The 20,568-nt window shown below is 42.3% G+C and overlaps 1 protein-coding gene across 29 annotated transcripts in view; it reads right to left on the bottom strand.

The window, feature by feature from the left end:
• NRXN1 (neurexin 1) overlaps positions 1-20,568 on the bottom strand; it is a 981,700-nt gene that overhangs the window by 472,948 nt on the left and 488,184 nt on the right. For all 29 annotated transcript variants that reach the window (XM_081903670.1, XM_081903681.1, XM_081903676.1 and 26 more), the window contains 2 exons: positions 4,579-4,701; positions 2,260-2,641 (listed from right to left, as the gene is read on the bottom strand). In XM_081903670.1, coding sequence (XP_081759796.1) covers positions 2,260-2,641; positions 4,579-4,701 — 505 coding nt within the window. The remainder of the gene's footprint in view (positions 1-2,259; positions 2,642-4,578; positions 4,702-20,568) is intronic.

Raw genomic sequence — 20,568 nt, 5'->3', positions numbered from 1 at the left:
CTCATGCCTCGCTTCGTTTAAACTTTTTGAAAATTTAGAAGGTCTTCAGCCAGCTGATGTCTTCCTAGTTGTAACTTGTAACAGCAGGAACATTTTTATAAGGCTGGGTTGGGAATGGTATAACAGCCCATACAAAACTCCCTATAAGTAAACATACATCAAAAATGACAGATTGTCTATCTTGTAAGACATTGGAGGGTGGTGCCCATTGGGACTGGCAGGGCAGAAGGAACAGGGGCCAACAGTAGGTTGTGTCAGATCCAATGATACACCTTGATGGGTTGTAAGTAAAAAGGCAGGCAGGTAGGGCTGGATAAGTGCAGATAGGTAAGTAAGGTAAATGGTTAAGGACCCCTGGATGGTTAAGTCCAGTCAAAGGTGACTATGGGGTTGCATCGCTCATCTTGCCTTCAGGCCAAGGGAGCCGGTGTTTGTCGACAGACAACTTTCCGGGTCATGTGGTCAGCATGACTAAACTGCTTCTGGCACAACAGGACACCATGATGGAAACTGGAGTGCACAGAAACACCATTTGCCTTCTCACTGCAGCGGTACCTATTTATCTACTTGCACCACTGTGCTTTCGAACCGCTAGGTTGGCAGAAGCTCAGCCCGTTATGGGGATTTGAACCGTTGACCTTCCAATCCAGCAAGCCCACAGCACCACCCACATCCCTAGAGAGATAAGTGCAGTTGGTGGAGTGCCCCATTTGCCCCAGTGGACCAACCCCCAATCCTCTAAGACCATACTGATGCTACCTCTCCATTTTATGGGATGCGGGTGGCGTTGTGGGTTAAACCACAGAGCCTAGGACTTGACGATCAAAAGCTTGGTCGTTTGAATCCCCGCCACGAGGTGAGCTCCCATTGCTCGGTCCCTGATCCTGCCAACCTAGCAGTTCGAAAGCACGTCAAAGTGCAAGTAGATAAATAGGTACCGCTCCGGCGGGAAGGTAAACGGTGTTTCCGTGCGCTGCTCTGGTTCGCCAGAAGCAGCTTAGTCATGCTGGCCACATGACCCGGAAGCTGTACGCCGGCTCCCTCGGCCAATAAAGCGAGATGAGCGCTGCAACCCCAGAGTCGGTCATGACTGGACCTAATGGCCAGGGGTCCCTTTACCTTTACCTCCATTTTATACTAGTTCATGGCTTCCTCCTGATTGTAGGGAGTTGTTTGCTGGAGTTCCAGCCCTCTTGAAGAAATAGCTTATTCAGGGTTCTTTGGGGAAGGAGAGTGGTAGTAACTTTTAAATTCTTAAATCTATAAACCTGAGTTTTTGAGGAGTGCAGTCCTTCCTAATTCTATGGTTGTGATTTGTTTTAACCGGGGTTTTTTTTTAATACTGATATTTAAATTATTGTAACAAGCCCTGGGATTTGCTGCTGAAGGGCAGGTAATAAATTTTGTGATGGGGATGATAATGCATGGCAATACTGAACAAGCGCTCTTTTCTTCCTCACTGACCACTGCACAGAAATGGCACCTCTTAAGACTTCTGAGACAATATCCTTCACAACTTTTCTAGGTTGTGAAGGGCCCAATTGGCCATGGCACTTTGGGCAGCTGACTTTAGGCCAGAAGGAATACATACAACCTTCTGAGCAATGTTGTTTCGTTCATGCGGACAAATATGTCCCCATCCACCAAACTTGGGCCCTGCTTTGAGCAAGAGATATTAAGATGAGAATGGGGGATATACAGGGGATCTGGTCTTAGCTAAATCTTGAGAGAGGGGAAAGGTTGGGAGAGAGGTATGAGAAGCACTATAGCTCTCTTTTCGAAATATATACAATCTGCCATGAAGAAGCCTGAGTTTGTAAAGTAGGCAAGGCATTAGTTGGGTGCTGACACCCATCTATCGTGGGTTTTTGCAAGTGTCAAGCACAACTCACTTGGCTTTTGACACTTGAGATGTGTAGTTTCATGACCACCTTCTTTCTGTGATTATAAGCTGTTTTTAACAACCCAGCCAGATGGGCAGGGTATAAATAAAATAATAATAATAATAATAATAATAATAATAATAATAATAATAATAATAATAATTGTTGTTGTTGTTGTTGTTGCTCCACCCTAAGGGTGAAGAGTGTAGTAGTAGTAATAATAGTTGTCTGATTTTAAGGGAAATAAGAGCAGTTAATTTGCTTGATCAGACCAGATGTCAGTCTAGTCTAACACCCTGACCCCTGAATCTGGAAGCTCCATTCAGTTTCATGGTTAATATAATCTGTATTGTTGTGTTGTGAGTTTTGTACGCACCCTTTCACTAACTCAACCACAATAAAGTCATTTCCATCTCCGCTGTTGTAGAGTATTAACCCATCCAACGACGTTGTTTTGAACTGGAAAAACAGGTGCATAGAGGTATAAGCTTGCAATGTGGCCAGGGCAACATAGCTGGCTTTTGTCTTAAAGGTGACCGGGTCTGCGATGATGTTCCTGAAGCCAAAGCGGGCATTGAGCTCACAGTAATCAATGTCCCCGTTTTTACACAAGTCAATGTACGCCATGCCGTTAAAGGTGAGGCTTTGTAGGTGGCCAATGAAGTTGGAGGGGACTGAGGACAAGTAGCGGCGCTCTGTTATGATCCCCGTCTCTATGTTATGGAATTCGAGTCTTGTGTGATCTCCAGCCATTTGACCTTTGAATGAAAATGAATTTTAAGAAGTTAGTGTCAGAAACAGAAAAGTCAGCATTGAGTCGATGCTCAGTTCCCAGGGTCTCGGTCAAGGAGCATGAGCCAACCAAAATGTATACCACCAGGAGAGAGACAATAGCTTCCCATGGTTCACACCGAAAGGGGTTGAGCTTTGGTGAACATTCAGTCTGAGCATTCAAAAGCAAGACATTGGGTGGTATTCAATGAGATCACCCCTTCAGTGCAGAGGCATCTGCCTAAGTAATGGGGAATCCTTTTTCACTCCCTTCCCTGCATGCCCCAATCTGTTTTTGTGGTTACCCCAATGCTCTGGGGCAGATTTGTGCTCCTGGGGCAGAAGTCCTTGTGCTAATGGGACAACTTTGTTGGATAAAACCCACTGGGACGAACAATGTTTGCAGATACGGTGTCACGAAGTGTGGGTGCAGAAGATGACCCAAAAGGTCGGAGCAATGCACAGGGGCACTACCATGGTGACTCCAACACTGTGTGGAGTAGCTTCATTGCCTGTACTGCAACATAACTGAGACCACCTTCAACACATGAGAATCCATGGATCAAATCTTTCGCCTCTCTGAAAGTGGCTTATGTAATATTGACTTTCTTGATAGCTGCTGATGTTATGTTTGCAAAGCAAACTCCCTCCTCAAAATTCTTGCTTGCAGATATTCCCACCTCCACCATCTCTTTGTCTGTTGATCAATATCTATCATCTATCATCTATCATCTATCTATCTATCTATCTATCTATCTATCTATCTATCTATCTATCATCTATCTATCATTTATCTATCTATGAGAGCCAGTGTGGTGTAGTGGATAAGAGCGGTAGACTCGTAATCTGGTGAACTGGGTTCGCGTCTCCACTCCTCCAAATGCAGCTGCTGCTGGGTGACCTTGGGCTAGTCACACTTCTCTGAAGTCTCTCAGCCCCACTCACCTCACAGAGAGTTTGTTGTGGGGGAGGAAGGGAAAGGAGAATGTTAGCCACTTTGAGACTCCTTCGGGTAGTGATAAAGTGGGATATCATCTATCTATCTATCTATCTATCTATCTATCTATCTATCTATCTATCTATCTCTATCTATCTATCTATCTATCTATCTATCTATCTATCATCTATCTATCATCTATCTGTCTGTTTGTCTATCTATCTATCTATCTATCTATCTATCATCTATCTATCTATCTATCATCTAATCTATCATCTATCTATCATCTATCTATCATCTATCTATCTATCATCTATCTATCTATCTATCTATCATCTATCTATCTATCATCTATCTATCTATCTATCTATCATCATCATCTATCATCTATCTATCATCTATCTATCATCTATCTATCATCTATCTATCATCTATCTATCATCATCATCATCATCTATCTATCTATCATCTATCTATCATCTATCTATCATCTATCTATCTATCTATCTATCTATCTATCTATCTATCATCATCTATCTATCTATCTATCATCATCTATCATCTATCAATCATCTATCTATCATCTATCTATATCTATCTATCTATCTATCTATCTATCTATCTATCTATCTATCTATATCTATCTATCTATCATGTATCTATCTATCTATCTATCTATCTATCTATCTATCTATCTATCTATATCTATCTATCTATCATCTTGCTGGTCCCTCCCCCCTTCCTCAGATCTTCCACCTTTAACCATAGCCCTCTTTAGGATCAGAGCAGTAAGCAGTGATCCTCAGAATTAGAGGGCATGGAAGCCACTGGCCTGTTAGATCAGTGCAGTTCAACCAGAAGCAGACGAAGACTCTTCTGATCGTTGTGTCAGGTAGGCAAATGGGACAATCTGGGTCACAGCCAACATCGCCAAATCTGTACTGAATGGTGATATCTGATAAATAAGCAACCATTATTCATTATTACCTGTCATGGCTTGTTGATCATCCACCATTAACTTTAAACTTTTTCCTCTTCGAACTACACGTACTGTGTGCCATTCATTGTCATTGAGGTTATAGCCAGCAAAAAGGGTTTCTGGACCTTTGCCTGTAGGGTATGCCAAACAGTTATTATGGAATCTTTAAATTAGTCAACATGTGAACCTCACAGAGAGAAAAAAAGAGAGAGAGAGAGAGAAACAAAGAGAAAGAGAAGAGAAAGAGAGAAACTGGCTGGGGCAAACATTTTATAAAACATATTCCAAAGACAAGCTGGAAGAGTGAAAAAGGCTCTGCAGACTTCAAACAACAGACATGTCATCTTGCAACACTTGTGGGCTATATTTTCAAAATGGCAAAGTTGGCCAACTGGGTTTTCATAAATGGGCACAGTCAATACAGAGATGGTGGATACCAGCATCAAAAGTTAATGTAAGCTGCAGCTTTTCAATAAAGGTGCTAAAAGAATGATAACCTGAATTTTAGGCTGCAGATGTGCAATGACGTCTTTCAGTGTGTTGAAAGTTGCATCCTGGCTCATGTTGCATATGCTTTGTTGTGTTAATAAATGTGCTTAATACAACTGTATATGGCAGGAGTTTCAATAGAATGCATTCAGAATCTCTAAACTGAAAGGATCACGGAAGACTTTGGAACAACATAACTTGGACTTTCTTTTATAAGTCAAAGTGCTAGGGAGGACCTCTCAGAAGTCAAGAGACGCACAGGCCACTTCCAGTTGTTGAAGCCCCTATCCATAATAAAACCCACAGAAAGAAAATAAAGCACAAAAAAGAGTGAGTGGTGTGTTTATATAATCAGTTGATCTGAAAGGGCACCTTCATCACAGTCTAATCTTGTGTCATCAGAATGAATATATTTTATTAATATTTATGAACATTTAAAACTCTTCAACACGACAAAATCTATTCTCAGTTAACAGTTCCTTGCTGCCTTGAGATGTGGAATGGCACCTGGAAGCCAGGGACACAGCAAGTGTGATGGCATGAACAGCAAGCTGGGCTGTCCTCTCGGTCTTCTCCTTGCTTAGCATCAAGCAACAGTGGTACATGTTAAGGAGTGGCCTTTGCTATCACTGAGTGGCAAGTAAGATGGAGAGGGAGGGGCGGTAGGGTTGCTATTTTCTCCCCAGCCTCTTAACACTCATCAATGCAAGAACAGGCCTGACGTCAAAGACCCTAGATCAGCAAGAAGCATTTATGGCAGGTGCATTTATGGCACAGACAACACTGTGCTATCCAAACCATGTACCGTATCTGCAAATCAATCACACTGAGTCACTCTAACTGCAGAGAACAATTGACTGTTTAACAGCTGAGACAATTTGACTCCAGTGCATACCCTGGTGAGAATTCATGTCTGTCTGCCCTTAACTTCACTAGTGTTTGGAAAGAAATCCAATGGACAACTTCAAGAGTTACAAAAACACTTTCAAAAATTGATCCTGATGTACGTGCAATTAGTTGGAAGCCCCAAATGTTGAGTGCAGCATCCTGCTTATCCATCGACCAAGTTGCATAGATCCTTCTCATTCAAAATGGCTGTCCAACAAGACAGAACAATGTGAAAAAGGCAGGCTTCTGTTCACACAGCTGGAGAGGATGCAAAAAAACAAAACCCCGAACACAAACATCTAGGGGCACATCTGCATATGCAATGCTCATCCCAGACACACTGAAATGCCCAGAGGAGACTCTCTCTCTCTCTCCTCTCTCTCTCTCTCTCTCTCTCTCTCTCTCTCTCTCTCTCTCTCTGTGTGTGTGTGTGTTAATGCAGATAAGCACTTAGTTGCTTGTGACCTCAGTTGTACTGGGGCCATCATTTCTAAACAGACACAATGCTGAAAGACTCTAGGAATGATTGAGTTGAGAATTAATATAAAGCTTGCTAGCTTTCAGTGCCCCTATGGAATTGCAGCAACTATGTTGGCTCTGCATTTATAAGGGTGCTGTTGAATTCATGAAAATGTGAATCTTCTATCACTATCTTTGTTTTAGCATATTTCAGAAATAAGCTTCTTTATTCTAATTCAGTTTACCTTTTCTTTGTGCTTAAAGGGAGATGTTGGCTGTGTGCCAGACACCACAAAGAAGTCCTAGGCTCCTTCGGGAGGATAAATAGGAGCTGACTTAAGACTCAACTTTCAACTTTAACATTTTTCATATATTCTGACCTTTAATGAATCAATCATCTTTTTGAAAGAAAAAAAAACATGAACATTGTCATATACTGGAATGATAGAAAACAACACGATGTTGAATCATAGTCATTATTTTACTGTATTAATGCCAAACTTCTTAATAAAAGGAAACACACACACACACATGTGGTCTTTGTTCAACAATATCTCTATCTCTATCTCTCTCTCACACACACTCCTGAAGTTGCAAAAGCTGGCATGATACAAACTCTTCTCATAACCAGTGAGGGCTTCAAAACCCTTCACAATCACAGTGATTTCCCGGGTCACATCTTGACTTCTTGACCTTAACTATGCCACTGACAACTCAATGTGGGCCACTTAGAAATCTGGTGGCATTTGGTGCTCTGTAGAAGAGTACAATTTTTTTTAAGCTGGAACTACTTTTTTGAAGCTGGAAACATAATCTTTAGTTAAGTTGCAAGACAGAGAAAAACACCTGGAAAATTTGATAGTGCTGAGGTAGAACGTTCTCTAGACTGACTCTTTATAAATCACTTCCTTATTTGCTATTATCTACTGTAAGTTACAGTGTAGCGTTTGAATCCTCCGATTCTATGTTCAGAGAAATCGTGCACCAAATATTCCTCTAACTTAGAATACAGTTAGTTTTATAGAAGCAAAGGTTCTAGATTCAGGAGGAAAGACATAAGCAACCCCTTCTTTTTATTGTGAAGGGATGAAGAAGAACTGTTCTCATGCACATTTTCTGGATGTGTAGGTCAATTCATAGGCCAGGGATTCTGGAAGAGCTCAAAAATGCAGAAGGTGGGGCAGAAATGAGAGCAAGACTGAACCAGCCTTAATGAAAAGGTGGTGAAGATGGCTAAAACTGAGACGATGGGATAATTTTCTATCCACTGTCTCTGGTATCAGTGTATCACTAATATATTTCAAGGAACTATATGTAGCTTCCCACATTACAAATCTATACAAACTAATCCATGGGTGCATGTGAAGACTTGAATACATTTTTTTAAAATGTGAGAATGTCCCTTTTCAATCTGCATTTTTTTTTGGGGGGGGGTATCTCATAAAAAAAAAATCTGGCTTCAGACATGTTTACAAAATAACACATTTGGCCATCCTCACATTGCAAAATATGCAGCGCAAAATATTTATGCACAAGCTGGCCCTGCACATATAAGCTCAGAATCATGGTTACCAACCATAATGTTTTGACTGTGTCAATTTATGTCATACCACCATCATTCCAACTTGGGCTGAAAAAAGCATACGGATATTATTAACACTGTTCATCCAGATTGATCAACACACTTAAAAGTTAAGAACATGGAGGGGGGGGACTAGCAAAGCATTCTAAAAATTTCCTTTTAGTAACATTTCATCACTGTATATTAAGAACAAGCAGATTGGGAAAAATTACGTAATTCAGAAAGGAAGAAATTTGGACTGTGAGTTTATGATGAGGTAAATAAACTCCCTTTAATTTGCAGGTGCCTTCATTCCAAGTGGCAGCTAACAGCATAGAAAACAAGCAACTGATCTTTTTCAGCTTCTGATTTGGAATGATTTTAAACCCTTTGTTTTGTGAGAGGGTGGGTTTCATTTTTGTTTTTGCAAATCAAAAAACAAAGATAGGATTACAGCAATTTGCCTACCCAGAGTTATCAAGAGAAGACATTTAGAGCTTTGCAATCACTCGTTACTGCCCATAATTAAAAACAAACAAACAAACTCTTGTTTCATTCTTAATGCAGCTTCTTGCACGGACGCACAGAATTTAGAAAAAGGATGCTGATTTTCCCAGGAGCCTGAATCTGCAACAGCCATATGGCTATTCCTAAGCCTGAGATGTTTTGTGTGTTTTTAACTCTTTACAATTTTAAACCATCTTTCGCACCTCTGATCTTTTGCTGAGAAATGCAATTGTCCCCCTGAGTTCAGTGGGAGTAGGTTTGGGGTGGTCAACACATAAACTTCCGTGTCTGAACCCATGGGGACTGAACGAGAAGTGACCCATCCTGTTCTCACCACCGACCTGTGGAGCTAATGGCAGCTAGGGTTGGACATCAGAGAAAGAGGAGAGGGCCCTGAAGCCCAGGTACCCACACCAGATGCCCATCTAGACAGCTGGCAGAGGATGTGTTAGTGGCAAATAGGTCTGCATGGGCATGCCATGGCCTATACAGCCTGATGCCAACCACCACAGCACCCTCTCATTCTTTCCTCTTCTTCTTCTTAAACATGTCATAGTCCAAGGTGTCCAACTGGGTATGTATCATTCTCTACAACAAAACACTGCTTATTTCCAAGCAAATTTGTTTAGCGTCATTGGGGGGAGTCCAATACATTTTGGCACCTGAGGTGAACCACACAATGGTGCCTCCCACCCCCACCAGGGGAAAGGGGGTGAGTGAAGATCTACAGCAGGAACAAGGAGGGGCTGAAAATAATAATAATAATAATAATAATAATAATAATAATAATAATAATAATAATAATTTTATTTATACCCCACCCTTCCCGGTTCAGAAAACCAGACTCAGGGCGGCTAACAACAAATTTAAAAAACATAATTGATGCAACAAAAAACCCCAGCATAAAATAGAATATAAAACATGAATAACAATTCAAAAATCAATTTAGGGCGGTAATCCATCCAATAAACATTAGATGATCACCAGGGCTAGCTGGCTAAATTAGTCCTATTTGGGCCAGCGAGGAGACCAGGGGAGAATTAGCTGTGGGATCCCAGAGGAAGTAATCTACATAAAATGGGGAGGGGGAGGGAAGGAAGGAAGGGGAATAAAGGATCAGGCTAAGTTCAAATTGAAAGCCAGGTGGAATAGCTCTGCCTTACAGGCCCTGTGGGGCCCTGGTTTCATGGGACAGAGCATTCCACCAGGTCGGGGCCATCACTGAGAAGGCCCTGGCCCTGGTGGAGGATAATCTGTCTTCCTTAGGGCCCGGGACCTCTAAACTATGATTATTCATGGACCTTAAGGTCCTCTGTGGGGCATACCAGGAGAGGCGGTCCCATAAATACAAGGGCCCTAAGCCACAAAGTGCTTTAAATGTCAAAACCAGCACCTTGAAACTGACCCTATACTCCACTGGGAGCCAGTGCAACTGGTAAAGCACTGGGTGAATATGCTCCCATGGCAGGGACCCCACGAGGAGCCTTGCTGCAGCATTCTACACCTGCTGGAGTTTCTGGGACAGCTTCAAGGGCAGCCCCACGTAGAGCAAATTACAGTAGTCAAGCCTGGAGTTGACCGTCGCATGGATCACAGTGGCCAGATCGGGGCGGGAAAGGTAAGGGACCAACTACTACATAGGGAATGGGGTATGTGTGTCAAATCAACCTCACTCAATGGTTGAAGTGGGAATCAAAGGCCATTTTGGGTGGGGGAGAAGGAACCCAGTCTGAATAATGCCAGGCAGGTGCAAAGTCCAGGATACCCCAGAAGGAAGCCCTCCCTATTTTCTTCCTAGGAGGAGCCCAGAAGCATCTCCTGTTCACCAAGAGGCAGCTGTAGCAATGGTACTGGGGGTGGAATGTCAAGGAAGCAGCAGAGCTGGTTTCCAAGGTGTATGCTGAAGTTGTTTCTGCCATCGTGGTGGCAACAGCAGCAACAGGAAGTGCATTCATCGGAGGCCAGATCTGCTACCCCGTCGATCCCAAGTCATCTCACTTTGCCTCATGGGTGGGCACCTTCCAAATTCATCTTATTCCCGTAGCCACAATGGTGCTATGATTTATGTGAGTTCAAATTGTGAAACTTAAAATGCGCAAGAGTATTTGTTTTGTTTTGTTTTTTTTAAAAAATCAGGATTGGCAAACTGTTTTTCACTTTGATTTTCTACTACATCAGGAAAGCAGGGACAGCTGCAAAAAATGGAATGAGCATTCACACTTTTTACTGTGAGTGCCCTTTGCGGGATCACGTGCAGTGGTACAGTTCCCAGGGAACTTTCTAGTAGGGAGAGGGCTGGCTTGCCTCTCAGTGTTATTATTTGGAGGTTCACGCCCAGCCTCAGTAATTTAGTTTCTTGCTGGGAGGCGGGACCTGCCCCATTTATAAATGGGGGTGGAGCCGACGATAGCCAGGCAGTCGGCTCTGGAGATTCACCCTCCCTTTGTTTAATATTTTCTTGTTTGCAGGTTACCGTATTTTTCGCACCATAGGGCGCACCGGACCATAGGGCGCACCCAGTTTTTTGGGGGGGAAATAAAGGGGAAAAAATTGTTTCCCCCCCAGGCGCGGGGCTGGGGCGGGGGAAGCTTGAGCTTCCCCCGACCCCAGCCCCCAAACAGGCAGCTCTCTGCAAGCTGTGGGAGCACTCCCGCTGCTTGCGGAGAGGTCCGCGAAGCCTGGACGCGCTGAGCTCAGCGCGCACAGGCTTCGGCACGCTGGCAACTCTCCGCAAGCAGCGGGAGTGCTCCCGCTGCTTGCGGAGAGATCCGCAAAGCCTGGGCGCGCTGAGCTCAGCGCGCACAGGCTTCGGCACGCTGGCAACTCTCCGCGAGCAGCGGGAGCCCAGCGCTGGGCTCCCGCTGCTTGCAGAGAGGTGTGCAAAGCCTGGAGAGCGTGAGGGGTTGGTGCGCACCGACCCCTCTCACTCTCCAGGCTTCAGCGAAAGCCTGCATTCGCACCATAGGACGCACACACATTTCCCCTTCATTTTTGGAGGGGGAAAAGTGTGTCCTATGGTGCGAAAAATACGGTAATTTTTTCTTCCTGTTTAGCGGGCGCTGCTATGGTCTTTGACTGTTGAAGGACTGGGAAGAAATTTTCCTGCATTGGCAGGTTTTGTCTTCCCCGTAGCAATTTGTCACAACTTTGGCGGTTATGGCCTTGGGTGGAATCCTTAATCTTTTCATCCCTATGATGGGGGGGGGAGCGTGAAGTGGTGAGTCACCCCCCTGTGGCGGTGATTCCAAGGTTATATATATGCGGGTGTCACTGGCCATTCACTGAAAGGTTGTAATTGAACTACCCTATGTTTGGGGATATGGGTTGGGCTGCCTGCTGCACTTACATCTTACAGAGCACCCCCATATCCCATTTACCCCCGGCTGGGGGGCTGGGACGGATACACACCCAAGGCCTAAGCCAAGGTCTTCCTACATTCGAATGTTTAATAAAGTTGTGGCCTAATTTTAATTCCATAACGTTGTCAGAGTCTTTATTCCTTTCTTATGATCCCTGGGGGCTGGGCTGTCGCGCCTGGTCATGAAATGGCTTTGCAATATTTTCAATAATAACATTATTGTTATTGTTGCTATTTATTCAGTTTTATCTATTGGTTCCACACTTTCTACTCACAACTGTCTCGCATTAGCACTTTCATTCTAAGGCCTGATCAGAAGGTGTTGTGTTATATATATATATATATATATATATATATATATATATATAAAATCATCATTGACCACTTGGAAATTGCTGAGAGATACTTAATACTCAATGTCTGTATAGCACTCTAAGATTTCCAAGAGCTTCACATTGATTATCCAGTTGTAACAGCAATTTGGAGGGGACAGGGGACAAGCCCTGGCTGTCTATAAGCTACCAAGTCTGCTTCAGGGTCCTTGCATTTACATATGTCCAATCGAACTTGGAGCCAAGGTACACCTTTTGCTTTACAGACCTGCTATTTTTTTTTAGGATGCACCCGTTAGGTTCTTTTGATTGTATCATTTTTAGCTGGAGCCTACTATATGACAGTGTAGGGGAGAGCCTTCTTGGTGATGGCACCCCATCACTAAGGTTTGTGGGCGAATTAAACAACAGCAGCCGTTTACTGAGCATTCGTTCTAATTTGGTTGGGGTGGGCATATATGACATTGCATGAAACAATTGCCATTTCACCTTTTCCACTGCAGCCTCCAATCACTTCCCTTCCTGCAAAAAGTCTGAGGATTAAAAAATAAATAAAAATGGAAGGGAAACACATTTGTTGTGCAAGAGCACCAAAGTGACTTTAATTGTGCAACCTGAATTTTCTAGCATTTGCAATTTGTTTTATTTATTTCATAAAGTGTACACATCATCCCCACAAAAGAGTGACAGTCTGGAAGCACCCTTAGTTATTTGAGTGGAATCTGATGTCAGGATTGATGTTTTTGGTCGTGACTTTCTTGCCTTGTTTTTAGTAACAGCATTGGCAAACAAGGTGTTTGCCAGATATCGTTGGACTCCAACACCCATCACCCTTGACTGCTGGTCAAGTTCCTTGGGGCTGATAGGAGTTGTAGTTGCTATATTTGCTACCCCTGCTATAAGGTAAGGAGACACTAAGTGAATAATATTTCTACATTATTTTCCATCCTTTTCTTTTAAGTTATTGCTCAGACATAATCTTCCTCTTCTCTAGTTTTGTGATCTCCAAGGAGCAAATGCCAGCAAATATATGTAGAAGGTGAGTTATAAAAACTTACCTGATTTGTGCTCTCAAACAGTTTTGAAAGGAATGTAGAAATTGAAATAATGTTATTGCTCACATTTTAGACAGAAATGGCTTCAAACTTTATGTTTGTATCATGCCTTTCTCATTTGAAATACTGCTGACAGGAAGATTAATACATTTTAAAACAGGAAATACCCTTACTTAGTAGTAAAGTTATGAAGGTAGTCAGGTAAGTACTGGGGTTTAAGCATATTTTTTGTATGTGTCAGTGACTCCTAGCTGAAGTCTTCGTCTTGCATTTTATTCCATCAAGAGCTGAAAATGACAGTGGAAATTCCAAAGACATAATACTTTGCAATGTGGGTCACTGTCCAGCCACCCTGATAAATCAACCAATGTCTCAAATGTAGGTTATCTGTTCAAAAAACCCAAGGCTTGCTTTTTGAATTATTATCACACTTATTTATACCCATTTCAGGATACAAATAATTTCTCTGTATTGCACAGAGCTTGATTTGCTGTTATAAGAATCTCATGGAAATATCAACCTCCACTGTGAGTGTAACAGACAACAGAGGAGAAAATCCATTTCACTCCACATGTTAATGTAAACCTACACAATTCACATTTACCAAATCAAAATGCAGCAAGCCATCAAAATTCACGTATGAGTGGAAAGGTTGCATAAGACTGGTGAAACCTGCTTCAATAAATTATTGTTCAATTATTGTTTTTGCACTTTTATCCCACCCTTTCTCCTAAAGGAACATGCTTTGTTTTATAAATATAAAATGCATTGTATTACGGGGAAATTGCTTTCAGAAATGTTTGTATTAGAATAAATGTGAAGTAAAAGGCTGAGGATATTTTTATGAGAACTTTCCCCTTCCTCAGCTGCTTTGGAAATTTGTGACAAGCTGAATTTAAGATTGGAAAAGGGAGAAGCTGAGAGAAAGCAAAACTAGCAGAACCGCCATTCCTAGGTGCATCTAAATCAGTACATTAAGCAGGAAATAGTCTTCTGAAGACTTTCAAGAAGGCCTTCAAAAATGCTGAAAAATTAAATGGACAGCATTCTGTGCCCAGCTTGCAATGGGAACCGTGCCTGGATGGCAATTCTAACTATCTTGTCAAGCGTGATTTGTTACACTCATTGTGAAGTACCAGATATTAAGGAAACAGTTTACAAGGTTTCAGTAATAAGCTGCTGAATGCTTAATGGAGATAAGAAGAGATATTTCATGCATTTTAATAGGCACAAATGTAAAACATACTAGACACTGAAAAGTCATTTTAATAGAAGATTTTTTTGTTGGTGGTGGCGACACACAATTCCAACAAGCTTTTTAATGTCATTACCTCTTCAGCAAACATATTTCCAATTGAGCTACTGATCTTATTTTCATAATGATAATGGAGAGTAACAGCTTAAAGAGCACAGGAACTAAGTGCCCGCTGGGATCTTTTTATCTAGGAAAAATTCATGAAGCAGGGAATGAATTCACATATAACAAACTGTTGATGGCAACACTGAACTTTTTTCCGCTGTGCATGACTAATGCATATTTATTTCTATATGGAAATATATTCCATGCAAAAAAAAAACCCCAAAAGAATTAATTAAAGTAAACCCCTAAAAAGCCTATACTCTGAAAATACATGAAGTACCAACAGTGGAAGATTGGCAAATGAAGGTGATGGATTTCTCAGAGCTAGCCGACCTGACTGCAAGGGTCCGCGACCAGAAGGAGGAGGAGTACCAGGAAGAATGGAAAAAATATAAAGACTACTAAGCCAAATATGTTAAGATAACTTAATTGAAAAAGCTTGCAAATACTAGATAGGCCTAGGATTTAAATATGCAATGTGATAAATTAAAATGTTGAAATGCCGAATGGGAAAGTTAGAAAGATGTTAAGTGACTAAGTTAATTTTATGAGAATATTGGTTTTGGAAAACCGTTAAAATGATATACACTGAAATTCAACCAAGGGGATACGAGGAAGTCGCTTAACAATGTTAATTAGATTAGTTACAATAAGGTTAGGATTTATGTTTGTTTGTGTGTTTAAAATTTTTGTGGAAAATTAATAAAAAAAAATTGGAGGAAAAAAGCCTATACTCTGAGAGCAAAGTAGCAGCTAGGAAAAAGAATGTCTTATTGCATTCATGCTAACTGCCACAGATTAAATGGATGGAATGGTAGGCACAATCATGCATAGAAGTTCCAAAGGAGATATCAACTGCTCATTCAGGGAATCTACTTGATTTAGATCAATTTTTATTTTTTTATGTTGGGAAAGATTGAGGGCACAAGAAGAAGGGGACGACAGAGGACAAGATGGTTAGACAGCGTTCTTGAAGCTACCAACATGAGTCTGACCAAACTGCGGGAGGCAGTGGAAGATAGAAATGCCTGGCGTGCTCTGGTCCATGGGGTCACGAAGAGTCGGACACAACTAAACGACTAAACAACAACAACTTGGTTTTAACATTATTTGCAAAGTTTAACTGTTATACAGTGGTACCTCGGGTTACGTACGCTTCAGGTTACATACGCTTCAGGTTACAGACTCTGCTAACCCAGAAATATTACCTCAGGTTAAGAACTTTGCATCAGGATGAGAACAGAAATCGTGTTCTGGTGGCGTGGCAGCAGCAAGAGGCCCCATTAGCTAAAATGGTACTTTAGGTTAAGAACAGTTTCAGGTTAAGTAAGGACCTCCGGAACGAATTAAGTACTTAACCCGAGGTACCACTGGATAGTATATAAGACACCTCATGTCTGTGACAAGCCATGACTCTCTCTTTCTCCCAAGAAAGCATGTGGATTCTCCAGAACACACAGTGTTTCTGATTTGGCAAACAAATACACAAGGAACACCCAAACTCTACGTAAGTGAAATGATGACCGGACAAACTACTATGGATGGTACAGAATAGGGGTGGGAAACCTCCAGCCCATGGCGAAACCAGCAAGACTCCCAGTTTGGCCCACAAGGCTCCCCCCTCTCCAAACTATATCTGATGTGGTTGGGCTGGCTTTGGGCCTGAGTTCCCCATGGGAAAGTAGGTTGCACAGCCAATCCCTGCAGACAGCAGCCTTGAAAGCATATAATGGCAGTACAGTCCATCAGCAGAAAACAGAAGGGAGCAGTGACCAGAAGCATAGCAGTTTTGGATTTACATACACTTCCTCCCAGGGAACATTTGTTAATTTGCAACAGCTGGTAGGAAAAGAAGCTTGAGAAAATGGAAGAGAAAATGGAAGAGAACGGATGCCAGGAAGGGTGGGACTGATCAACGGAGGCATTAAAATTGAATAATAGAGAAGGAAGGGAGCAAGGAAAGGAGGCAGAGAGCTATCAGCCAAGAATTCTCAGTGATTATAGACTCTGAAATTACATCCGCAAGCTCCTTTATTACCCTTGGGTGCAGCTCATCAGGCCCTGGAGATTTGAATTCATTTAAAGTAGCTAGGTGTTCCCTATCCACCTCTTTTTCTGTCTTGATCCCTGCATCATTTAACCTGTTATTACTAGGTTGGGCAATGCTTTCCTTTTGGGAGAAGACAGAGGTGAAGTAAGTGCTGAACAGTTCTGCCTTCTCTCTGTTTCTCCATCAGCATTTCTTCTCTACACAGAGGACCTATTGCTTGCTTGTTCTTCCTCTCGCTTCAAACATGAAAGAAATAACTATCATTATCATCTTTAATCTGCCTTGCAAGGCTGAGCTCAATCTGAACTTTAGCCTTCCTGACCTTCTTCCTGAAACTGTTGGCTACTTATGTATACAGTGGTACCTCAGGTTACATATGCTTCAGGTTACATACGCTTCAGGTTACAGACTCAGCTAACCCAGAAATAGTGCTTCAGGTTAAGAACTTTGCTTCAGGATGAGAACAGAAATCATGCTCCGGCGGTGCGGTGGCAGCAGGAGGCCCCATTAGCTAAAGTGGTGCTTCAGGTTAAGAACAGTTTCAGGTTAAATACGGACCCCCGGAACGAATTAAGTACTTAACCTGAGGTACCACTGTACTATACCTTTGTACTTTGCCTTTTATTCCATGTCTTATACATGCCCTTCTTGGCTCTCAGCTCATCTGTAAACCACAGTGGTTTATTTAGATGCCTCCCACTTTTATTTCTCGTTGCAATTTTTTGCATTTGTGCCTTCAGTATTTCATCTCTAGGAAACTCTCATTCATCTTGAATTTCTCTTTGAGTATTTCTGACCATGGGATCTCATCCAGCAGTTCCTTTTTGACATCAGCATTTTTAAAGTCCAAAGTACATGTCTGACTGCACTCAGCTGTCCCTTGCCTTTGTATCATGAAACCCAAGAGGACAAGATCACATCCTCCAAGTTTTGCAGTACTTCCACCTTATTTATCATTTAACTCCCCTGTTAGTGAGGCCCAAGTCCAAGATAGATTATCCCCTTGTTGCTTCTGCCAGCTTCTGGGAAATGAAACTGTCAATGAGGCTATTGAAGAATTTGTTGTACCTTACATTCTTGGCAGAGTTTCAGTTGCAGCAGATATCAGAGAAACTGAAGTCTCCCATGACTACAATATCTCTCCTTTTTAAATGTTTGATAATCAGCTCTAGGAAGGCACCACACAAGTCTTTGGACAGGCTTGGAGGTCTGTAGCAGAACCCTGCAGTAAGGTCACTTACTGATGATTTGAAAAATGCATGAGGCATAAAAAAAAATACCCATTTTGTCCTTTGTCATTTCACCTTTGCCCTAATGTATACTCGTTCTTACTAATACAATCTTTCTTTTTTTCTTCCAATTAGCATCTGCTTAGGTTTCAGGTCCCATAAATGCTCATTATGCAGTCATATTTTCTGTTGAAGCTTCTCATGGAATTAATGGCCTTTAAAAAAGAGAATTAATCCAATAATTCTCTGACCCGATGTTCCACATGTCCCCTGATGTATCCCAAGAGGAAGAACCCTGTTCATTCTATTATTAGACATCTCCCTGTTATTGTAAACAAGTGCCGACAGAAAATGCATTCTGAAACTTTTTGTAATTTTGTAGAAGACAAATGGCATCTTTTCTCACCTTTGGAAAAAAGTTGCATGTGCTCATCTACACCAATGAAGATACAGGAACCTTCACTGCACCTGATGGGGTTTTGTTTCTTTGAAAAATAGTGTTGGCAGACCTGAGAAAGCTCTTTGAATGTTCAACTTAATGCTCAAAGAGCACAAATGCAAGCTGTACTCGCCAAGACTAAACAAAAACAAAACCACATCACCTTGGGGCAGTTCCAACACAGATCCAAAGATCTCACTGGGCCACCTAACCAATGTCATTTCCTGTCTGGGAATCATGAGTCTAGCCAATCATTCCCTGGCTGGGGGGGGAGGGGTTGGTGTGTCATTTGACACTAGAGCACAGCTTCCCAAACTTTTCATGTTGGTGACACAGTTTTTAGACATGCATCATTTTGCAACACAGTAAATCAGTTTTACCAGCAAACTGGAGGTGGAATTAACCCCTTTCAAGTGTTTGCGTGATACACCCAAACATTGCAGCCAACACACCAGCATGTCATGACACACAGTTTGAAAGCTCTGCCCTAGAAAATAAGAATAAGAATGTTCTTATTTATATGCCGCCCATCTGACTGGGTTACTCCAGCCACTCTGGGTGGCTTCTAGCAAAATAAGAAACACAGATGGGCTGCATGTCAGGATTCTGCCATCTTTCTTGGGGTACACCAATAACTACTTTTCCATCCATTTCCACAAGGTTGAAATATTTTTGAGCTTTGGATGTTGGGAGTGGGGTAGCACCCCACATAGAGCTGTGAGATGCAAGAATTTGAACAGGTGTGCTCGAGTTTCCACCTCATTCCTATTCCATTTTGTAAGAAAGCAGCATCTCCTGCTAAATATTAAGTGTTCTTCACCTTTGGGTGTCTAGATAATAATTGTTGCTTTCCCTGAACCATTCATTCTTGCTTCTGTGCCATCTTGAAAATGCATTCCATGTACACCAGCAGAATAAAGCTATGCATGGGGGCATAGGAACATAAACAGTTGCCTCATACTGAATCAGACTGAATTCTTTACATTGACTAGCTGTGACTCCCAAGGAGCTTCAGGTAGAATCTGGAGATGTTGGAGATTGAATTTGGGACCTTTGGCAGGCAAAGCAGATGCTCTGCCACTGAGCTACAGATGGTTTTTTATACCCGAGTAGAGATTTTATGGGATGTGGGTGGCGCTGTGGGTTAAACCACAGAGCCTAGGACTTGCTGATCAGACGTTTGGCGGTTTGAATCCCTGTGACGGGGTGAGCTCCCGTTGCTCATTCCCAGCTCATGCCAACCTAGCAGTTTGTCAAAGTGCAAGTAGCTAAATAGGTACCACTCCAACGGGAAGGTAAATGGCATTTCCATGCGCTGCTCTGGTTCACCAGAAGCGGCTTAGTCATGCTGGCCACATGACCTGTACACCGGCTCCCTCGGCCAATAAAGTGAGATGAGCGCCACAACCCGAGAGTTGGCCATGACTGGACCTAATGGTCAGGGGTCCCTTTACCTTTACCTAGAGATTTTATGACCGTGTTTCTGGCAAAAAAAGAAAGAAACTAGTGATCTTTGAATTTGGTTGGCGTCCCTTGTGTTCTCTTACTTTGATACCAATATCTGAGCAGTGGTAGCAAGATCTGAACTTGTAGCTTGCATGAACCGGAGCTGGTTTGAATGATATGATCTTTTACGCTTATATCAGACACAACAGGAAAATCAAAACTGCAGCTTTCAAATATAGTAAAGACCTCTACGGTGCCCATATCTACCAACCAAGCATGTAACGTAATTTGCTGCATTCTGAGGCTTTTTATTTACTTGGGGGGGGGGGGCAGATACTTTTATTCTGCCCGATCCATGCAGTAAATCCTATAAGGATAACACATGGATAATGTATTAGTCAATTTGATCATCAAATGAGATTTTGCAGTTTCCGCAGGAGAATGGATGGCAGTCTCTTATGTGCCCAGTGCATTACCGAAAGCTTGAGATATCAGGGAGATGAATGGTCTTTATTAAGTTTCTGCCTCTCTCAGAGATGCAAGCTGAGAAATGTGTTGCGTCTGAACTGCGTGTTTGATCTTCCATCCACTTATCTTTCCCTAGCATTTGCCAATAAGATAATAGAAGTGGAAACTGCTTGGGTGGCCTGAGGATTGCAGAAATTCCTGCAAGTGAAAATTGCAAGACACTTGCAAAGGGGCATGCCATATGAGCGAATCAGGCCTCCTCACAGAACCTTCCCAGTGCCCTGTTGCTATGGCTGCTGCCTAGCCCTAGACCATACGACCAGCTGCAACTGGGCTGCAATTGGGGAGCTATGACAT

This window comes from Podarcis melisellensis, assembly GCF_964234715.1.
Source record: "Podarcis melisellensis genome assembly, chromosome: 3".
In the NCBI taxonomy this organism is placed as follows: domain Eukaryota; kingdom Metazoa; phylum Chordata; class Lepidosauria; order Squamata; family Lacertidae; genus Podarcis; species Podarcis melisellensis.
Note: the sequence above shows the minus strand (reverse complement) of the source record. Positions and strands in the feature narration are given on the sequence as shown.